The sequence below is a fragment of the Monodelphis domestica genome, chromosome 2, assembly GCF_027887165.1.
Source record: "Monodelphis domestica isolate mMonDom1 chromosome 2, mMonDom1.pri, whole genome shotgun sequence".
NCBI classification, from domain to species: Eukaryota; Metazoa; Chordata; class Mammalia; order Didelphimorphia; family Didelphidae; genus Monodelphis; species Monodelphis domestica.
The window spans coordinates 142,327,268-142,351,024 of record NC_077228.1 but is presented as its reverse complement, the minus strand read 5'-3'; the positions used below and the strand labels follow the sequence as shown (position 1 = coordinate 142,351,024).

The following is a 23,757-nucleotide window of genomic DNA, read 5'->3' as shown; positions in this document are numbered from 1 at the left end:
TAAGGCAAACTGTTATCTTAATGGAGAGTATCTTATGAGCTGTCTTATGTTACCTTAATGGGAAAAAATTTTTTTTAACTGATTTTACTTGGGGTTGTTATTTAAACTGGCATGAGAACCAGTGTATACAATATGTCCTGAAATGCAGGCAAACTGCTTAAGAATTACCTTAGATATGCTCCCATTATTTAAAAGGGGTTTCTGAGAGCAGGGAGAAAGTGTTCCACCTGCATAGTGTCTCCTGGTCTTTCAACATGACTTCCAAATTAATAAATTTCTCTTTTTAATTTTAAGTTAAGTTTTGGAGTCTCACATTCTTACAAAGAGCAACCTGTCCTGGACCTTGGGTTTCACCTCAAAGCTCTCCCACAAGGGATGCAGAGTTCTAAAATGGGATCGAAGCACATGGCTGTCCTTCCCTATACTCCTGTTGCCATATACATTGCCCTACATTGGGATTAGCATCTACTGCCACCTACATTTGGACTGTAAACTTGCAGGTACATCTAGGAAAGGGCCATGGGAAATCTTGGGTACCCTCAAATTAATTTGGCAGTAGTGGATAAATTCTGTACAGTGTATGCTTGAGATACTAATCAGTTCAAAGAAGTCCATGTTAAAAAAAAAAAAAGAACTATTTGCTTACTTATCAGTCATTCCCCTGAGAGGCAATAAGATTCTTAGGAATCACTGATGTAATATAGCCCCATATTTTTACAAGTGAAGACACTGAAGCTCCAAGTGATGCATTAATTTGTCAAAGACCTCGAACACAGATTCTTCTCCTCTAAAGTACAGTATTCTATATATGAGGCAAGGTTTCTTCCCAGTTTGGGCATTAATTGGTGTTCTTATAGTCAATTGATAACATTTTTAATCAGGATGTATATTATTTCAGTGTGTACATTTTTTCTCCCCACTCTGGACCTGTAATTTCGCCAGTGAAAAATTCTCCCCACACTACCCATTGGGTGGAAATATTAAGGACCTGCGTCTTGACCAGAGCCCTAAAGTCCTTATTGTATACAAAGGTGGAATTTTTACTCTTCAGCCTGACTATGAGGAAGAATCTCCTTTATTCATTCCTCCATGCTACCTCACTACTGTAGTAGATGACAATGAGCATGGCTTAATAATTCTTAGTTCAGGTACCCAGAGTGGTTTCCCAGAAAACTAACTAGTAAGCCAAATTCATTCAGTATAAATGACACTGGCTTTTTTCCCTCAGGGATTTCATGGGTGTTTCAAATTTTGTCCTACTGGCTTCTTCCTCACAAAGTTCCCCCATGTAACTAAACACAGCTGGAGGATGCACAAGCAGGCAACCACCAGGGTAGGTGACACTACCTTTGCTCCCCTCTTCGCCAGTAAAAAGGAGATCGAATGCGAACTACCATGCTTGGCAGAGCTCCCCACCCCCACCCCCACCCCCACGCAGACGCAGCAGAAGGCAAAGGCTGGAGCGAGGTTGTATAAAGTCTTGTCCCCGTGGCCAGACGGTTGGACTCAGTCTCTTGACTTCTGGTGCTGGAGAAAACGCAGTTGCCGAGACTGTGTGTCCTTACTCGTGATGTTTTGTGGGAAAGTCCTTGTTGCCTTGGTTTTACTTCTCAACCAGTGCTTCGCTTTATGGAGGTACAGATAAACCTGGGGGAAGGGGTGAGCAATTTCACTTCCAGAGCTCCAGGCAAGAACCGTGGGAAACTTGGGCTCAAGTGCTTAGTGTACTTGCTCTGCTGAGGTTTTATTTAGCCGCTAGGGAAGATACTGGAGAAAGCCACTGGTCTGGGTAGTTCTCTCCCCAAGAGCCTATATCTGTGCCAGTTTTGCCTTTTCATTCCTTCAGCATGTGGGGGTGGGGGGGGGGGTGGATAGAAACATGCCATTTGGCTGGTGCCTTGACAACTGTAAAAAGATTTTAAAAATCAAATTAAACCATAATAATCATCAGTGATCAGGACCAAGTATACCTCCTTTAATAAATCAAAGGTAGAGTGGTAAGCTGAAAAAAACAGGAACACCAAAGCAGTTACCAAAAAACATGCCTTTAATCAGGACAAGGGAAAAAATGCTCTTATGGCCACCGCAGGGAGTCATACTACACACATTCCCTTCCCCCCCCCCCCCCCCCAAGCTCCAGACTCTGGGGAACACTGTCTCTGGGAAAAACAACAACAATGGGAATTTCCTGTTGAACTAAAGAACTTGGGGTTCTACTTATACCTTATGGGGTATATCCAAAGAGAAAGAACTAATGGTTATTTAGGGCTAGAGAAAGAGGTTATAGCCTGAGACTAGAGTATCTGGGAGACCTAAATACAATAAGGGAAAATAAGAAAATAAAAAAGGGTACTTAAGTCTTGACTACCTCATGGGCACTCAAGGCCTGCTTGATGATTCAGTCTTGGGGAAAGGGTCACTCTGCGAGTTTCTTAAAGGCAAGTTCCCAGGCAAAAATGGTAAATTTGGGGTTTCATAAACTAGGTTGTCAATCAAATGAGTTTGTTTAGCTGTGTATTAATGAGAAGTTTTCAGAATAAGAAAAAAGATTTGCTTGTATTTCCCTCTTAGAACATAAGCCCCTTGAGGGCAATAAATTGGTGTTCTGCTCTTTTTTTTTTTGCACCCCAGCATTTATTGATTATCTCATGGCATTGTCCTGAAAGTGAAACAAGATAATGTAAAGCTTCTCTGCCTCATTGTAACCCCAATTATTCCTTATGAAGCACTTATGGACAGGAAAAAGTAAACACAGTAGCTTGAGGTTATTTTAATGAAAGATTCCTTACCTACTGATCACCTTATGTTCAGAGTACTGAATTGGTTAGCAGTTGACCTTCACTTATATAAAGTGAAACTTGTTAGCAATGATTGCTTAACTAGTATTTTTTCCTGAGCTCTATCATAAAAGGATAAATAAGCAGATGACGTTTAAAAAATAAGTTCTTCAAGGTCATTTTTATAGTAAATAACTCATAGGTTCTCATTTTTCAATGTTTCCTTCTAATGCTTTTTATTCTTGTAATAGAACGAATATCTTGCTAGAGTTCCCCATTTCTCCTACCACAGGGATGCTACAAAGATTACTTTTCTCTAAGAAGTGACAAAGCTGACCTTAGAACTTAATTGGTCTTTGCCTTCCTTGACAACTGTTTGGTCACATAAGGAAATAAAACATCCCTGCCTCCATACAACACTGGAAGTCAGGGCTTCTCTGGGTTAGAGATGTCTTACGATCATACGAATTCTCATTCCCTCTCCTGCTGACCAGATTTGTTTCCATATTGAGATGAAGGAGTCTATGAATATAGAAACTAAATCCCTTAACATCCTTATTTCTTATCCTTGCTTCATTAGTGCAAAGTAAGCCTTTTGGGGCAGCTAGGTGGCACAGTGGATAGAGCAGCTGGGCCTGGTGTCAGGAAGACTCATGGCCTCAGAAACTTCCTAATTGTATAACCCTGGGCAAGTCACTTAACCTTGTTGTCCTCAGTTTCCTCATCTGTAAATTGAACTGGAGAAGGAAACGGCAAATCTCTACAGTATATTTGTCAAGAAAACTCCAAATGGGTTCATAAAGAATAGACACAATTGAAACAACAACAAAATGCAAAGTATATCTTTTTAATTAACTTCTCAATGCCTTATGAGAGGAACCACCTCCTACTCAAAAGAATCTTGAACTCAGCAATAGCCCATGACTCCCCAAAATGGGCACTCCTGAACCAGTGTTAAAAATATTACAGCCACCAAGTCAGAGTCAATGAGAAGGCTCACAGACTTCCTTTTATTCTGGTTCCTGAGAAAAGAAGGTCCCTCCCCTCACTGACCACTAGCTGGTCACTAGGGAGTTACAATCTATACATGGAAGCTAACTAATCAGAATGCAAGCAAGCAATGCCTAATTATACTAAATATTCATTTGTCCTAACCAATTAGAATAGAGCATATTTTCAATCCTACTACATAGGTTTTTTTTTCAACCAATCAGAGAATGAGAAGGTTATATGGTTATATATTGCTCTTAAGTTTCAGTTTCTACATATAGCTTCTTATCCATTGTGACAAGGGAATCACTTTAAAAGACTGATATATATTAATTTAAGATCGCCAAGGAATTCAGCTATGTAATTCCTAAATGAAAACTCAAGTCAGCTGTCAACCCTTTATGGAGTTTAATTTCAATAGGAGGAAGAAGGGAATTAGAGATAGAGAGAGAGAAAAAGGGAGAGAAGGGAATAGGGCTTAAATACCCCTTCTGTTTAGGCTGGGCCAAAAGGCCCAAGCCCTTAGATAGCTGAGGCAAAGAAAAGAGATCAGTCCCTATTACTCACGTGACCAAAATGGAGAAACAGTCTCAGAGGCCCCCACCTTCAGCTTCCCTCAGAGCAAGCTTCTCAGAGTACACTGCCACCACTCCGGCCAACTCCTCAACCACCTTCAAGAGAGCCTCCTTTCAAGAAATGTTTCCAGAGAATTCTCCTCCTTCAGAGCCAGGCTTCTCTCCTGATCCTCCCACAGAGCAATCTCTTCAGTCCTCCTTCAGAGCCACCTCACTCAGAGCAAAACCTCCTCAACCCCTCCAGTCCTCAGACCTTGCTATCCTTAAGGAAACCATCTAAGTTCCCCTCAGTTCTCACATCTACCAATCACTGTCCATATCTTCCCTGTGCCAATGGTGGCTCTAGCTTAACCCAGGACTGCCCAGAGGTCTGTGGCTTTGCACATGTCTGTTGAAGGTCATATTCTCAAATAATTAAATCTTGATCCTTTGCTGCAGCCCTTCCTAAATCCTTTTACTCTGAGTAGGGTGGAGATTGTATTCTGTTATTCCAAGTATCTTTATTGTATTAATTCTAAAATCAATCATGACTCAAAGAACTTCCTGTTCTATGTTTAAGCATAGGTCAAAGTCCTTTCCATTGTTCAGCAAAAGGTTTCTGTCCTAAAGTAGTCTTAGGTAGGGAGGAGAAGGACCCTCCCATGCCTAGGGTTTCACATTCCAATAGAGTTTCTTACTATCAGTAGGAAATTTTTTCCAGTATGAAATTTCCCAATGGGGAAATTTCCAACATTCATAAGTCTAAGAAATTTTAAGGTTTACACCATCACTTCTTATCTCATCAGTCAGATGTATTTCCCTGAGAGGAATCCTTGCCCTCTCTATGCCCCACATTTCAAGTGTCTCATTTTATCTCAAATTTGAACCTGAACAAAGTGCTTGTAGATGACTCAGCTAGGTGATACAGTGTATAAAATGGAGGGCCTGGAATTGAGGATACCTGAATTCAAATCCAGCCTTAGACACTTATTGACTGTGTTACCCTGGGCAAGTCACTTAATCATTCTGCCTTAGTTTCCTCAACTATAAAATGGGGATAATAATATCACTTACCTCACAGATCAAATGAGATATTTGTAAAGTATGTAAGTCAGTGCCTGGCACATAATAGATGCTCATAAATGCTTATTCCCTCCCTTTATTCTGCTGGTGTCAAGTCAAACCCTAACAGTTGTATTATTGAACTTTCGAGTTCTTTTTATGCCACTGCATTTTTCAGTATATTCACTTCTGAGTAAGATTTTCTACTCTTTGCTTCTTAGTACTCTGTTTATTTTGTATCTCTTCATTTATTTCTTCCATTCACTCTTGAGTGCTGAGGTTCTACTTGTAATTATTGCAGTATTATTTTCTTATGCTTGTTACTGTGCTTGGGTTCCTTCTGCTCCCTTTAAAGTTTAGGTGCCTCTTTGTTACCACAGTCCTAGGTTAAGTCATTGAATCCTGATATTTTCTTTCATGTAATTGTAGTCCCTGGCTCAGAAACTGCCTAACAATAACAGTAAGCCAAGTATTTGCTAAGTACTTTTGATGTGCCAGTCATTGTACTAAATGAAGATCATGGAAAAAAAAAACTGGCACTCTTTTTTTAAATGTGTTTTACAAACTTTATTTTTTTCTTTATTACACTTTTTATTTAATAACAAATATCCACATAAGTTTTCTAAAGTCATATAATCCATATTGTCTCCCTCTCCTCTTCCCTACCCCCCAGCTGACAAACATGTATTATCACACAAAACATATTTCCATTTTATTCATTTTTGTAAATGAATAATCTTATAGAAACAAAACCCCAAAATATATATCCAAATAAAAAAGGGATAAATCATATGTTTTTATCTGCATTCCTACTCCAACAGTTCTTTCACTGGAGGTAGATAGCATTCTTTTTCCTAAGTCCCCAAAATTGACCAGGATCATTGTATTGCTGTTAGTTGCTATTGTAAACCTCAAAATTTCCTTAGACTTATAATTGTTGAAAATTTCACCATTGGGATATTTCATACTTGGAAAATTTCTTACTGATAGTCTATTGGAATGGGAACTCCATTGGCATGGGAGGTTCCTTCTCTTCCCTTCTTAAGATTACTTTAGAACAGAAACCCTTTGCTGAACAATGGAAAGGACTTTGACCTATGCTTAAGCATAGAACAGGAATTTCTTTGAGTCTTGATTGATTTTAGAATTGATACAATGGAGATACTCCACCCTATTCAGTCCTAATAGGATTGAGTAAGGGCTGCAGCCTAGATCAAAATTTAATTATTCCAATCTCTACCATACTCAAGTTAACAGGATTTAGAAAGGGCTGTAGCAAAGGAGTATAGATTTAATCATTTGAAAATATGACCTTCAACAGACATGTGCAAAAGCCAGAAACCTCTGGGCGGTCCTGGGTTAAGTGAGAGCCTCCATTGACAGGGAAATTGATGAAGAGTGATTGGTAGATGTGAGGACTGAGGGGAGGCAACTTGGATGGTATCCTTAAAGATAGGAGGGTCTGGAGACTGAGGGGAGAGGATTGAGATTTTTGGTCGGTGTGGTTCCTGGGCTCTGAGGAAGCTTGCTCTGAAGGAAGCTGAAGGTGGGGGCCTCTGAGACTGTTTCTCCATTTTGGACACGTGAGTGAAAGGGACTGATCTCTTTTCTTTGCCCCAGCTATCTAAGGGCTTGGGCCTTTTGGCCCAGCCTAAACAGAAGGGGTATTTAAACCCTATTCCCTTCTCTCCCCTTTCTCTCTCTATATATATCTCTAATTCCTTTCTTGCTCCTATTGTAATTAAACTCCAAAAAAAGGCTGACGGCTGACTTGAGTTTTTCATTTAGGAATTACATAGCTGATTCCTTGGCGACCTTAAATTAATATATATCAGTCTTTTAAAGTGATTCCCTTGTAACACTATGTGTGTATCACATTTGATCATTTCACAACGTCAGAAGCAAATTTCTCTCTCTCCAGTGTCACTTTTTTTTAATGTCATCTCTCAGTGACCTGGGGGTCAAAGACCACTGAGTAAATTCAGGTATAGATAAGCCCTCAGAGAAAGGAAGTTAAAGAACCAAGGAACCAATGAGACAGGAAACTGATTCCACAGTCACTTCCCCCCTGGGTGGCCCAGTCAAATTTAGAAACTATGATTGGTTTCTGAGATGTGATGTGTGAGAGTTAGTGGATAGAGAAAACAGCTTATAAGGGGAGACCTGGCAGGGAGTTGAGGTCTTGGGCGGGAGCATGGAGAGCAGAATGGACCCTTGTTATAGTTCAGCTAGAGGCCCATAAATGGCGACCATAGATTAGAAAGTATCCCTCTACCTCTCCCCTACCTTTCCCTCTCTTTACTATTACTACTACTACCACTATTACTGCTGTTGCTGCTGCTGCTACTACTACTACTACTACTACTTTGATTTAATAGTTATTAAGCTACAAACAGCCTCATAATTTTAAATATTACAACAGTACTGTACTTACTGTGTATAATGATCTCCTGGTTCTGCTTATTTCACTCCACATCAGTTCACATAGGTCTTTCTAGCTCTTTCTAAAATAATCCCGTTCATCATTTTTTATAACGATAGTATTCCATTACCATCATATACGACAGTTTGTTCAGCCATTCCCCAGTTGAGGGACATCCCTTTAAAAATTGGCCATCTTCTGGTACAGATGCAATTCATAAATTATGCTGACATAGGTCTTATTTCCTGGTCCAGACCTGACCAAAGCCCATGTTGACCTCATCTCATCCTCTTGTATATTCTAAACCCAAAGCTTGCATTAGACTTTAAGCCTTGTCCACACAAGCAGGAAATTTTCTGTTTTGGGATTCTCAGGTTTCAGCCATTCTGAACTGCATGGTAGAACACACTGGTGCTTCTGTTTCATTTTGTTGATTCTTTGTTTCTTCTAGAGTTCTTCCCCACCATTTGATAGCACAGTGCCTGGCACACAGTAGGTGCTTAATAAATGTTTTTGTTGTTTATCATTCAGTCATTTCAGTCTTATCTAACTCTTCATGACCTCATTTAGGGTTTGTTTGTTTTTTAAACAAAGATAACTAGAGTGGTTGAGTGATTTGCCCAGGGTCACACAGATAGTAAGTGAATGAGTTTAGATTTGAACTCCAAAAGATGGATCTTCCTAATTTCAGATCCAGCATGTTATCCACTATAACACCTAGCTGCCCTCAATAAATGTTTATTGAATTGAATTGGCTTGGCTGAAACTTTTAATGTAACTATCTTTGCCAAAACTATTGCATTCTAGAAATTTACAATTGCTCTGCTACACATAACTTCATCTATTATGTTTTAATTTATAAGCCTTCAAAATAAGAGAAAAATCAAGCTCACAGTATTTTATTAGGTCCAGTGTGAAATATGACTTTAATTAGTAGTCTTTTGGTTGCTTTTACTGTTGTTATTTTGTATGAAGAGGTTAATGCAAAGACTGCTAGACTTAAGAAGTTCAAATATTACCTCTAACACATTAATATAGTTATTTAACCCTTTGAGTCTTAGCCAACTCACTAACATTTATTTACAAAGTCAGATATTGACATTTTGTGGGGAAATTAATGATAATGTTAACATTTAGTACTTTTCTTCATAGGTATAAAACAAATTCCATGCCGTATTCTATTTTCAGTACCAGAACAACTGTAAGTATCTCATGCTTTGAGTTTTTAACTAAAAGTTGAGTACGTAGAAAAAGGTGAAGGAGAAAATTGTGAGCCACCCAGAATCAATGATTGTTGAAGCTTTTTCTATGCTCTTACCCTAGCAATCTTCTCGTTCTGAAAGATGTCACTGTTGACTCTCTCCTCCTATTGGTAAAATCTTCCCTAAAACTTCCATTTGAGGAAGTGGCCAAATTAGCCATGCTCAGTCCTCTCTTGGCCTTGCTCTTAATTCTCTGGACCTCTCCACCTCCCTGCTACCCTCTTCATATTCTTTCCCTTCCCCTGTTTTTCACTTTTCTTTGTTAAGAGCATCCAGGTGGCATGGTAGATAGAGTGCTGGGTCTAGAGGCAGGAAGACCTGAGTTAAATCTTGACCCTGGCCAAGTCACTCTACTTTTACCTCTGTTTGCCTTAGTTTCCTCAACGGTATAATGACAATCATAATAGCACCACTTAATAAATGCATGTTGCCTTCCTCTTCTTTTTTATGTGATGTCTTCCTCTATTAGAAAGTGAGTTCCTTCAGGGCAGGAACTATCTTTCTTTTTGTTTGTATTTCAGTACTTAGTGCAGTGCCTAGCACATAGTAAGTGCTTAATAAATGCTCTATTAGTCTATATCATCTCTCTCCCTCTCCCTTCTCTTCTCTTACACATCTTTCTCTTGTTATCTACTTATCTAGTGGCTCAGACCTTGCTTTTCAGCACACTTGGTTAGGCTTCCCTATTTGCTCCCACTGGCAGCTTTTCATACTGACTGGAAAATAGAAACACAAAAATCATGGGGCCAAGACATTGATTCTAATCACTGATATTCTGGTTATAACTCTGCTCCTTATTCTTTGTCCCAGGTCACATATTCCTATTGTTCAGTCATTTTTCATTTGTGTCTGAATCAAATGACCCATTTGGAGTTTTCTTGGCAAAGATACAAGGATACTAGCACTGGTTTGTCATTTTCTTCTTTAGTTCATCTTATAGATGAGGAAACTGAAGCAAACAAGGTTAAGTGACTTGCTCAAAGTCATACAGCTACTAAGGGTCTGAGGCTAGATTTGAACTCAAAAAGATGAGTCCTCCTAACTCCAAGCCTAGCACTCTCTCCTCTGTGCCACCTAGCTGTCTTAGGCAATAATAATAGTGCTTACTACATGCCAGGCACTGTACTAAGCACTATATATAGATATATATAAATCACATTTGATTCTTACTACAACTCTGGGAAGTGTATGTTATTATCCCCATTTTACTGTCAATGAAATTGAGGCAAACAAATGTTAAGTGATTTGCCTGGGGTAATAGCTGAATTTAATTAAAGTCTTCCGGACTCTAGGCCCAGCACTCTATCCACCATATCACCTAACTGCCCAAGTAGAAAAAGGGAAAGAAATTCCCATGACCAGGACAAAGTATAAACTAAAGGTATAAAGGTTAGATTGGGCATGGCTTGTATGTAAATAAATTGACCTACGAGAAGCAGAAATTTAAAAAGTGAAATTAATTGATGAAAGACCTCATATGCTAGACTGAAAATGTGGGATCTGATCTAGAATTATATTTATTTAACTTAAGATTCATTTTGTCCTAGAAGGCAATATCAATTTTACAGTGTTTTCAGGCAAACAGTGATGCCTTATATATAATCATGTAATACATAATGTAAAGATTAAAATTAATACCCAATACTCCAAGTATTATATTCAATAACATTTATTAAATACTTATCTTGAAGTATAAGGAAGTAAGGCTAGCAAAAAACAAAACCTGCCCCTCCCTCTTCTACCATGGAACCAGAGAGAGAGCACATGGCCAAAAATGAAACTAAAAACTTCAATCAATGTAATGACACACATACATGAAAGGGGAAAGGGAATTGTGGGAAATGTAGTCCCCAGGGTTCAAGATTCCCATCAATACCTTAATATAATATAATAATAAGATATAATAAAAAATCAAAAGAAAGAGACAACACTATAAATAGTGTAGAATCATTCTATGATGGATTTCACTTTGATGAATTCGATTACCTGAGCCTCCAGAGTAAAGACTCCTTTAGCCAATGACTTGAGGGCTTGAGGGCAACAACTCCTTTCCTAGAATCCATCTCATCTGTAAACGTTTGACTTTTTATATTTCTGGTCTTTTTTTTTTTTGCTTAAAAACCTCCTTTTCCAGCCTCCTTCCTAGGTAAGTTTGCACTTGACTTTGACTATCTTTGGCCTATTGGGAACAAGGATACTGTAGGCACTGGTTGCTTGTACAACCTTGATTGGAGCCTTTGTGAAGAGAAGAACATTGCCTGGGTAATGCTGTAATGAATCATTCTTGTGGTGAGAGAGCTTCCCTTCTTGCTTCCTTCTTTGGTCCAAATCCGTAAAGAGGAAGAAGGGGACATGGGAGGGGACTACTCTTTGTTTTGAACAGCAGCATAGGAATGAAATTACTTACAAATTAACCTCTTGCTCTTCAGTCCCCCTTAGAATGGTTGTTAAAATTGAGAGGTGGAAGAGTTTGAAGGAGGAAGAATTTCACCTTAAAGTTAGGTTCTATCAAAATAAGAAAATAATGATATTTCTAGCTATTTTAATGGTAGTGAGTATATTAGTGAAGATTAAAAAGGCATCAGTTACATTTCTAAACACACAAAAATGTGTCTGTAAGAAAAGAATCTTCGCCTCTGTTGCTGGTCAGTCATTTTCAGTGGAGTCTAACTCTTTATGACCTCGTTTGAGATTTTCTTGGCAAAGCTCCTAAAGTGGTTTGCCATTTCCTTTCTCAGCTCATTTATAGATGAGGAAACTGAGGCAAGGGTTAAGTGACTTGCTCGGGGTCATCCAGCTAGTAAGTATCTGAGGCTGGATTTGAACTCGGGAAGATATATTTGCTATACTATCTAGCTGCCTATGGAGCTCACATTCTCTCTCTCTCTCTCTCTCTCTATCTCTATCTATCTATCTATCTATCTATCTATCTATCTATCTATCTATCTATCTCTATCTCTATCTCTATCTCTCTCTCTCTTCTTCTGGCTCTTTAATGACATATTTAAGAATTTTTCCAGACATTGAAATCTTTCTCAGTGGTCTAGAGTTTGCAAGCTTTATTCTCTGGGACATTTGCCTTTCCATCATTCTATTATAATTCTCTTGTTCTTGGAGATCTTTCAGATATCACTTACCATGGCTTAGTGATCACTGCTAGTTCTTTCAGTACTTGAGGTATTCTAGGAAAAGTAAGTTGAATATTGAGTCAAATTATTCAAATACTCAAATTCAAAATACAAAATCAAAGCAGCTAAGTGATCTCATGCTTCTCATCTTGACATCATTCTCCTCAGTCTCTTTCTTTACTTCAGTCTGTAATGAGTAGGCAGTCCTTCTTGCCAAGGATTTTACATATATTCATGATACTATTGTCTCCCATCTTCTTTCCCAGATTCCCCATACTATCTTTCCTTCTCTAATATTTTCAAATTTGTTTCCTTCCTTACTGCCTCTAAACATGTCCTAGTATCTCCCTTCATTACCTTCACTAGAATCAACCATACCCAGTAACTACTGCCTTATATCTTACCTCCTTTTTTAGCCAAACTTATTACATTTGATGCCTGCACTCCCTCTCCTCTGTTTTCTATACCTCTGCAATCTGACTTTCTTTCTCACCATTCAACTGAAACTTCACGTTCCAAAGTTGCCAGTTATATTTTAATTGCCAAGTCTAATGACCTTTTATCAATCCATACCCTTCATAACCTTTTCGTAGCATTTGATATAATGCTACAAATTGGCTAACCCTCTCTTCCTGAATATTCTTTTCTTCCTTTTCACTCATACTCATTCCATATATCCAGTCAGTGGCCATATATTGTTTTGCCTATCTCTAAAACACTCCTTGTATATATCTCCTTCTTTTAGACTTAGGGGAGAGATGATGGTGGTTTTAAAGTAGTCATGTTGATGGTCACACTGAAGAGAAATGAGATTGATTCTGTTTGATCCTAAAGGACAGAGCCAGGAACAACATATGAAAAGTATAAATAAGTAAAATTATGGTTTTTTGCAAGTCTAATGAGCAAGTGGCACAAAGGAGAACAAGGTTAGTAGGCTTGTTCTCTCCTCTTCCTAGGAAAGAGACACAGTGGAATCTTTATCAATAGTTTAAAAAGACAAAATAATATTTAGCAACTCACTGGATATTTGGAGTAAGTGTGAATCAAGAGTTGAGGATGATGTTGAAGTTGAAGGATAAGGGGTAGCCTCCACTGAATGTTTGGAAGACATAGGTGGGTGTAGAGGAAAGATAATGGTATTCTCACAGAGCACTTCCATCATCACCCATGGACTACCTTGGAGGTGTGGCATTTCCTTCTTGTATCTACTGTCAATATTGAGAGATAAAGATAAATTCCCTTTTGGTGAAAGAAAGATTTTTTTTTTTGCCTTATAGGCCATGGCCACATTCTCCCCTATTCATCTTAGGGTTGGAGACTTAGTGAAGCAGCTATACACAAATTATGAGAGATTCAGTAGTCCAGAGGCAATGACTCCACCTTCAGTTTTAATGTTCTCCCCATTGAAATTAATAGAATTATTCATAAAACAAAATTGTAATATAATTCATGAAGCCCCTAAGTAGTAGCCAGTGAAGTTCTATATACAACTAGAACAACTAGAATTGATCCACTTGTATTTTATGAGCTTGAACAAAATATACCTAAATAAACATTTCTGAATAAATCATAAGTATTTTATGTGAAAAACAGGTTCAGAATGAAAGAACAATTTAGAACTTATTATAACTAACCCCCCCCCCAAAAAAAAGTGGATGTGTAATATGAACAAGCATGGAAAGGGGAGGACAGTTGCAAAGAGAGAGGGAAGCCCATCTCTCTCAGGTTCTCAGAAACTAGAACCAACTGCTTCCATAGGAATGAGCTTCACCTCACTAGAAATCTTTGAGCAAAGACTGAGTGATTGTTCATTGAGTATGTTATAAAGTCCATTCTTTGGAAATTATGTGTCGAACCAGATATCTTATGATGCAGTTTCCAACTTTGAAATGCTTGAATTCTCTGGATCTTGCTGCTGCCTTATCTTGAAAAATTGACTTCATTTCTCTGGGCTTTAGTTTCATCACCTGTCAGATGAGCAAAGTTCTACTAGATTACTTTTAAGGTCCATTTCAGTTTCTCTTTCTGTATTCAGAATTTTAATACTGAAAGCTTTTCATCTCACCTAAGCAGCCTTCCCCTATAGGATTTTTAGTCCATTTAATCCTATCATTTTCTTAAACCTTTTGAAATTTCTTCTCCCCAAATGGATTATGTCAGATTATTCTTGAGTTTCTTTTCCTTCTTTACCATAGATTTAAAGATTCAGTAGTGTGAAAGGACAGGAATTAGGCTGTGGCGTAGTTCGACCATAAACACTACACAGATGAAGATTCAAAGTTTGAAGGTTGGGGTGGGGGAAAATCTTAGGTAAGCAAGAATATTATGAGTCCTCAGAGGAGTCTAGAAGAGCCACTCAACCTGTTTGTAGCCACCCTCCTTCTCAGGGCTGATAGAATCCCTAGTTTGGTGGGGGCTACCCCTACTGCGGTTACCAAGTAGATTTTCACAGGAGAAAAAGATTTCAGGAAGTTATGCTTGCCATATATCCTTGTGCTGGTGCTTGAGGGTTCTATCCTTTATATCTCAGTAAAGCTGCTGCTTGCTTGTATCCAACCCAAAATGCTTCATTATGTCTGATTTGATCTTAAATAACTAAAATAACTGGCATAGTTGAGCATGAACTGGCCTAGTGACATTTTGGTTCAGAAAGAATAAGTTAAGAGTACAAAACTCCCCAGATCTTGGTACACTCTGATAGAGAAACCTGGTATCTGGTGCTTGCATAATAATGATGAACCTTATGGGATAAACCCTATTAGTGAAACTGAGAAGCATATCTAACCTGGTGGCATAGCCCAGCTGGACAATAAGGAGAAGAACCTCCTGGGACTAAGTGTTGCTAGGAGAACATTTCCTAGTTACTTGTTTTAGTAAGAGAGAAACAAGGGGAGAAAGTTGCCTGGCTTTGCCTTGGCTGAAATGGGCAAACCAAGCATATATATATATACTCCTGACTCCCCATGAAATTATGGCAGTTAAATCTGAGACTAGAGAACTACTGGAATAGTGATGACACAGGTAACTAAAGGGCACTACAACCTTTTTCACTTGAGGAATAGGAAGTCTGCCCAGTTGTAATAACTAAGTTAATTTGTGTGGTGAGAATAGATACCAGGTAAGTTCTCAAGTGTCAAAAGAGTTCCAAGATTATGCTAAGGAATTTAATCAGGTGCAGACAGATGATCCTCTAGCAGCCAGAAGAGAGACTTTGTCACTACATACTTCAACTATGGGAAGATATCTCAAGTCAGGCTAATATGACTGCTATTGCTACAATTACTACTACTAACTGGTATTTATACAGTGCTATAAGGTTGAAGCTAATTAATAATTCCTTGTTTCATTCATTTTGTTGTTCGTGTCCAGTCATGCCTAACTCTACATGACCCCCTTTGGGATTTTCTTGGCAAAGATACTAGAGTGGTTTGCCACTGCCTTCTCTATTGTTCCCCAGTTTACAGATGAGGAACTGTGTCAAATACTTAATCCTTACTGCCCATTTGCCTTAGAACCAATATTTGTTTTTTATTCTAGTACAAAAGGAAATGGTTCTTTAAAAAAAAAAAGAAAAGGCTCACCTCTAATTCTGCCTTGTGCAGGAGACATTCCTAGGCCACCTAGCTATGAGTAACTTCCCATTTCTGATTACCGGTAAAACTACTGTGTTTGTACCTTGTACATATTTAGTTATTCATAAGAAGTCTCTCCCATTATCATATACTTGGAGAAAAATGTGATTGTGCTTTTCTTTGTATCTCTATAACTTGGCACAATACCTGAAACATAGTAAATAGTCAATAAACATTATTGACTAACTACAGTAGATATAGAGCTGGTCTCAGAGTCTGAAAAAATAGACTAAAGTCTTGTCTATTATACGTACTGGCTATATAACCTTGGGCGAGTCATTTAAATTCTCAACCATCTCCTTAAGATTCTAAGTTATAGAGTATCACAGTACATGGCATATAATAAGTAAATAATAAATGTTTATTGATTAATAGAGTAGGAATTGATCTGTAATGGTGGAGGAAGTTTCCTGAATAATAGTTTCACATATCAATGAAAAAAACCAGGACTCATTAAAAAAAAAAACCTTACACAAACCATTAAGTATAAACAAAATAACCTAATATGTCTAATGAGAATGGTTTAAATTGGAGAGGAATCTGGAAGTTATAATGAACACATGGATGTTTTACCAGCTTCCTACTTATCTTATTTGCTCAGTGGGATCCTTCCTTTTACCCCCTAAGTGTAAGTATTCCCCCAGCATCAATCATAAGTCCTGTATTCTAATTACTCTACAATTATTTTCTCAGAGGGCTGGTGCTACAAACTTTTACCTAAGTACTAGTTTTCTATGTCTGGCTCCTTTAAGATATTTAAGAAATGGAGAAGGAAAAGGCTAGCATAAATTTTTTAATAAGTAGTAAAGTCTAAAATTTTGTAATAAACATTACTTTTTCTTTTATATTTTTTTAGATCCATTTAGAGTATACTGGAACTGGTTTTACAGAATGGGAAACCCCAGCAGTTTGTTCTGTTGGAAACAAAACGTAAGATTTTTTAAAGGGAATTTCTGAGAACTTTGATACAAAGATTAATTTTAAAATAGAAAAGAAATTATTGAGGACAGAGCTTTAGTCATTTTTATAAAGGGTTGTTCTAAAGATCAAATGAGATAATATGCATAAAGCAATTTTATGAACAAAAGACATAAAGAACAAAACAATAGAGATAGAAAGGTGGCTCAGTAGATAGAGCTCCAGGCCTGGATATGTAAGGTCAAGGGTTCAAGTGTGACCTCAGATAATTACCAGCTGTGTGACTGGGCAATTACTTGAACCCAATTTCCTAACCCTTATGGCTCTTCTGTCTTGGAACTGATTAATTCTCAGACAGAAGGTAAGGTTTAAAAAAAAAAGGAAAAAAAATCGATGGATGTGGCATGCAACTAAAAAGATTAGAAAGTCAACAAATAAAAACTCCATCAAAACAAAAAATAGAAATTGTGAAACCAGAGAAGAGAGAAAATTGAAAACAACAAAGCCACCAGATTAATAAAATTAGGAGATTGTTTTAGAAGAAAAAGATTAATAAAATAAATTACTATCTAATTGATTTTAAAAGGAAAGAAGAAAACCACATTTCTGATATAAAAATGAAAAAGTAGAATTCACAACAAATAAAAATGTAATAAAAATTATTAAAAACATTTTTGTCCTCTTATGCCAATAAAACTGATAAATTGATAATTGTTTATGAAATATAAAAAACCAGATTAAAAGAATAATAAATAATGAATTTAAATTTAAATAATTCAATCTCAGAAAAAGAAATTGAACAAGTCATGGTGGTACTCCCAAGGGGAAAAAAAATTATATGACCAGATGAATTTATTAGTGAATTCAATCAAACATTCAAAGAATAATTAGTTACAGTGTTACATAAATTATTTGTAAAGATAGGGAACGAAAGTATCCTACCAAACTACCTCAAGACAGATATGGCCCTGATCCCTACATAAGAGAAAGATAAACGGGATAAAGAGGAAACAATAGGCCAACTTCTCTAACATTAATATAAAAATATTGAATAAAATGTTATCAAAAATTCTATGTCAACTTATTAGAAAAAGATTCTATAATATAACCAGGTCATTTATATCAGGAATGTGGGATTGGTTCAATATTAGGAAACTATCAACATAATAGGCCACATTAATAACAATAAAAATCATATGATTAAATCAAAATGCTAAAGAAAAACTTTGGGGAAAATGTATCTATTTATGTTTGTTTTTTTAATTCTGGGTCAGGTAGGTGGCACAGTAGATAGAGAGCCAGGCCTAGAGATGGAAGGTCCTGGGTTCTCAGACATGTGAAGATTAAATTTAATCCCCCCCCCCTTATAACAATGAAAAATACTTAACTCTTCCCTGATTGTGAAGATTAAATTGTAACCCCTGACTATTTTTAGATTTAATCCCCATAAGTGTAAACAAGGTACTTAAAAGTTAGGTATGAAGATCTGCCCATTTAGAGCTAATCACCAAAAGTGCAAATATCCCACTTAATCATGAAGTGGGAGGTCTGTGACCCATGTGTGTGATAGTGGATGATGATTCAGAATCGACTGACTGCCTTCTGGGCAGTCCTAGAGCAGAGTGTCAACTGTGATTGGTAGATGTAGAATTAGGAGAAGGCACAGGAAGTGACGTAAGGGAAAATGTCTCTAAAAGGAGCTGTTTCTTCCTGTGAAAATTAAATTCTTCATGCTTTTGAGTTGAGGCTGGTGAAGAGGGGCAGAAGGATCTACTGACTGGACTGACACTTGGTGAGTGAAAAGCTGACTCTTAACTGCTGGATATTCTGAAGAGACTCCCCAGGTCCTTGGCTTTACTGAGGACAGCTGAAACTAATTCTCTTTGGAATTAATTAAATTCCTAGCAACTACACTCTTAAATATTCAAGTCCAAAACAAGTCCAGCCCTTTAAAAAAATAATCCCTTTTCCCCCCTTACAGACACTTCTTAGCTTTGTGACCCTGGGCAAATCACTTAACGCCAATTGCCAAGCCTTGCTGCTTTTTTGCCTTGGAACTGATACTTAGTATTGATTCTATGATGAAGAGTAAGGATTAAAAAAAAATTGAGAAGAGCAAGAATAAATGGACTGTTCAAACATAAGGGCCTTTCAAACAAGACAATAAGAGGTAGAACAAGGATGTCCCTTGTCACCACTATTATTTTTTATAATTCTAGAAATTATTGTTATAGTAATAGGACAAGAAAAAGAAATGCAGGGAATTAGCATAGGCTAAGAAGAATTAAAATGGTTGATTTTTAAAGATGATATTGGGGACCCCTAGAGTAAAATAAGAAAATAATTAAATAATAGCTTCATCAAAGTAGCAGAATATGAAATAAATCCACAAAAATTGTCAACCTTCCTGTGAATTACCAAAAACAAAACAAAAACAAACCAAAAAAAAACAATAAAACCTAGCTGGGAGAATGTGGAGAATGGGAGAAGAAGAACACTTCACAGATATGAGAACTGTGACTGCAAAAATATGGTTTTCAAAACTTTGAATTGCCAAAACTGTAAAAGATAATTTTTAGTGTCTTGGTTTAAATAAAAAATAAGTGGTCGCCATTGGAAAAATTCCCAAATATGAAATACCCAAGTCAGCTGGGTTTTATGGAGATTTTAATTAATACAAATGAAGGAATTAAGGGAAGAGAAAGAGACAGAGTAAGAGGAAATAGTAGGAAAGGGCCTAGGCCATTGGCCTGGGCCTGAGCTTTAAGAGAGACTAGTCTTTTATCACTCACCACAAGATTTTGTCCCAAGCAATACTCTAGTATTCAGAGAGACCCTCCAATTCAGCTTCCAAAGCTGAACTAAGTTCAGAGGCCCTGACCTCCTTTTAAAAAGAATTTCCTCCTATGTCACCTCCCCTAAATTTTCACATCTACCAATCACAGTAAAAGCTTTCCATAAGACTGACCATTCTTAATTCACATCTGAGTAGACTAAAACTTCACACCTCTTTGCTAAGCTTGCCCTTTGTAGGTTGCTTGACCTTTTAGTGATTAATTTGACCTTCATAGGTACTTAGCACCCTTTTGTATTAGATCTAAAAATAGACCTCCTAGCTTAAGGTTTTGGCCTCACTATAAGTATGTTAGGGACTTTTCCATTGTTCAGTAAGGAGTTTACAACTTTATCTTCCCCTAAAGTATGCCTAAGTATGGGTGGAGTAATGTTAGAGTTCCCAATACATTCCTGACCAAGTACCTTCATTGTTTAAAATGGGGAATAGCCTTAACCAAAATGTTCCAAGGTAGAGTCTGAGAAATTTTAAGATTCACAGAACAGACCTTAAAAATTGCTAAAATATTAATTGCTTGTGGCTGAGGTATGGCAATATAACAAAAATGATAATACTACCCAAATTATTTCTAAGATTCAGCATAATACTAATCAAATTATCAATGGTATTACCATGTAGAATTAGAAAAACAATATGTTATACATCTGAATGAACAAAATGTCAGGAATCTCAAGGAAAATTACAAAAAATGGACATAATGGGAATCTAGTATCTTAGACTATGGTGTATTCAGGGCCTGGCAGTATCAAATTTAGAATATGCACTGGTAAATTAATAGAAAATTTGAACAGTGGAATATCTTTAGAATGTCTCTCATGAACAATTGCATATAGTAGCACTGTGTTCAGAAATCCCAAGAACTATAACAATTATAGTCAGGATTCTTGTGTTCAGGAAAAATTCTCAGGAAATTTAGCAATCTAATAGAAATTAGATTTAGATGAATACTTTACATTGAATACCAAAATAAATTCCAAATAGATACATGCTCTAAATATAAAAGGTCACATCATAAACAATTTAGAGAATCAGAGAAAAATACCTTTTATAGTTATCAATAAGGAAAGAGCGATTGAATAGGCAAAGAATAGTAAGGATCACAGAATAGAGACAATTTTGATTTTACAAAATTTAAAAATTTTTTGTACAAACCAAAGTTGTGTTTTTATAATTATCAGAGGATAAATAGAGGAAAACATTTCAGCAAAATTTTCTCTTAAAGGTCTGATAATTCAAGATATATGGGAATTTGATATAAATATATATAAACCAACCATTACTCAATAAATAAATTTTCAAAGGATATGAAAAGTCAACGCTTAAAAGGGTGAAAAATAGGCTAACAGAAACCAAATGAAAGATTATTCCAAATTACTAATAAGAGATGGGCAAATCAGAAATCTTCTGAGATTCTATTAATTATCATAAAATTGTCAAAGACAAATACATAAAGGAAAATACAATTATTAAAAGGTCTGTGGTAGGACAGTCACAATAATGAACTGTTAGTGGAACTATAAATGTTTTTGGAAAGTGGTTTGAAACTATATCCAAAAAGTCACTGAATTGTCCATGCAATATATTGATTCAGAAGTAGTACTTCACTTATTTCCCAATGCAATCATTCAAAAAAGGGAAAGAACCCATAAGAACAAAAATACTTACAATCACTTTTTGTTTTAGCAAACACCTAGAAATAAAGTGTGTACCCATAAATTAAGGAATGGCTGAACAAATTATATATGGTATATGAATACAAGGGAATATTATTACGCTCTAAGAACTGATGAAAGGGATGGATTTAGAGAAGACCTGGAAAGTCTTAATATGAACAGATGCAGAACAAAGTGACCAGCACAAGGAGAAAAATTTATACAATGACTATTATATTGTCAAGGAAAACAATGACATAAAATTTGAACAAACTTAGTTAAATGGAAATATAATCTCATATATTCCCTAAGGAAACAATCCTAGTTAAATAGACTTTATAGGTAAACTAAATCAGGTTAAGGTTAAATATACTGAATTTCCAAAATCTTATACTTAACAAAAAACAAGGCTACATTAAAAACAAAAATCATAATGGATAATTGAGAAGAGATTTGTATTTCATGAAAACTCAGTGTCAGGGAAATTGTTTAAAAGGTTTTAAAGAGGCCTTCAAAATTACCTGGCTTTAGTTAAAACAAAGATTTCTTTTAAACAATGGTGAAACAATCTTGTTCACATGGCCATCTTTCTGCTATTTATGGAAGTTATTAAAATTATTAATAAAATCATCACAAAAAAGTAGGATTCCTCCTTAGGTTCAAGGAGAGATTTTGATCTCTGATCTGTTTAAATTATGTGCATTTCCCCTTCTATTTTTTGTTAAACCTTTAAAAAACTAAACAAAGGAAAGCCCAAGCTGAAGGTAATAGATCTTCACTTTCATATGCAGACCTTTTCTATGGTTAGGGAAATGTTCATTTTTGTTGCTATGTGTCAAGATAATAATAATAATAATAGTAATAGTAATAGTAATAAAATTAAACCATAGAATCTTCAATTTTGAGAGATCATCTGGTCAAGTCTGCTTATTTATTTTCAACAAATAAGATGTTTATATTAAAATTTTTTTGTTTTGTTTTTGTTTTTAATTGGGAAAATTTTATTTAATTTTTAGATATTTTCCATGGTTACAAGATTCATGTCATTTCCCTTTCCTCCCCCAACCCACTCCCATAGCTGACATGCAATTCCACTGAGTTTTACGTGTCTCATTGATCCAGACCTATTTCATATTATTGATATTTGCACTAGGGTGATCATTTAGAGTCTACATCTCCAAACATATCCCCCTCAACTCATGTAATCAAGCAGTTGTTTTTCTTCTGTGTTTCTATTCCCACAGTTTTTCCTCTGAATGTGGATAGTGTTCTTTCTCATAGATCCCTCTGGGTTGTTCAGGATCACTGCATTGTCACTAATGGAGAAGTCCATTACATTCGATTGTATCACAGTGTATCAGTCTCTGTGTACAGTGTTTTCCTGGTTCTGCTCCTTTCACTCTGCATCCATTCCTGGAGGTTGTTCCAGTTCACATGAATTCCTCCAGTTCATTATTCCTTTGAGCACAATAGTATTCCATCACCAACATATACCACAAATTTGTTCAGCCATTCCCCAATTGGAGGGCATCCCCTCATTTTCCAATTTTTTGCCACTACAAAGAGCACAGCTATGAATATTCTTCTACGAGTATTTTTCCTTATTATCTCTTTGGGGTACAAACCCAGCAGTGCTATGGCTGGATCAAAGGACAAACAGTCTTTTAGTGGCCTTTCAGAATAGTTCCAAATTGCCTTCCAGAATGGTTGGATCAATTCACAACTCCATTATCAATGTCATATTAAAATTTAAATAAAGTGCTTAACAGATTAAATTTTTTTTTATATTAGTTCAAAAACAACAGTTATGAACTGTGCAAATCAGGGTACTCATCGAATAAGACCTCTAGTTGCAAATCAGGTAAGTTGACTTTTAAAATGATTTTAATAATCATAAGAAACCATTTTTACTTGTGAAATCTTATAGTGCCTTCTGAATAGCCACAGTTTTTTTATCTTTATTTTTTATTGTTTGTATTTGTATAAGTAGTACATAAATATATTTTCCCCATTTGAATAAGTTTATTTAGTCAATTTAGAACATTATTCCTTGGTTACAATAATCACATTATTTCCCACCCTCCCCTCCACCCACTCTTCCCACAGTCAAAGTGAAATTTAATTGGGTATTACTTGTGTCCTTGATCAGAACCTAGTTCCATGTTGTTGTTTACACTAGGATGTTCATTTAGAGTCTACATCCCCAACCAAATCCCTTTGACCCATGTATTCAAGCAGTTGTTTTTCTTTGGTATTTTTACTCCCACTGTGTTTCCTCTGAATGTGGATAGTGGTTTTTCTCATAGGTTCCTCCAAGTTGTTCAGGGTCATTGCATTACCACTAATGGAGAAGTCCATTACAATCGATTGTACCACAGTGTATCTGTGTATAATGTGGTTCTGCTCCTCTCACTCTGCATCACTTCCTGGAGGTTGTTCCAGTCCCCATGGAATTCCTCCACTTTATTACTCCTTTGAGCACAATAGTATTCCATCACCATCATAT

At 36.5% G+C, this 23,757-nt stretch overlaps 1 protein-coding gene across 12 annotated transcripts in view; it reads left to right on the top strand.

Moving 5' to 3' along the window:
* CATSPERE (catsper channel auxiliary subunit epsilon) overlaps positions 1-23,757 on the top strand; it is a 211,963-nt gene that overhangs the window by 22,706 nt on the left and 165,500 nt on the right. For 3 of the 12 annotated variants that reach the window (XM_056816063.1, XM_056816061.1, XM_056816060.1), the window contains exons 1-4: positions 1,449-1,635; positions 8,958-9,006; positions 16,684-16,757; positions 23,043-23,112. In XM_056816063.1, the coding sequence (XP_056672041.1) occupies positions 1,571-1,635; positions 8,958-9,006; positions 16,684-16,757; positions 23,043-23,112 (258 nt within the window). In that variant the 5' untranslated portion in view covers positions 1,449-1,570. Of the gene's footprint in view, positions 1-1,228; positions 1,334-1,447; positions 1,636-8,957; positions 9,007-11,801; positions 11,868-16,683; positions 16,758-23,042; positions 23,113-23,757 lie in introns of those variants that run through there. The other 9 variants (XM_056816065.1, XM_016430212.2, XM_056816064.1 and 6 more) reach the window with 9 other exon arrangements.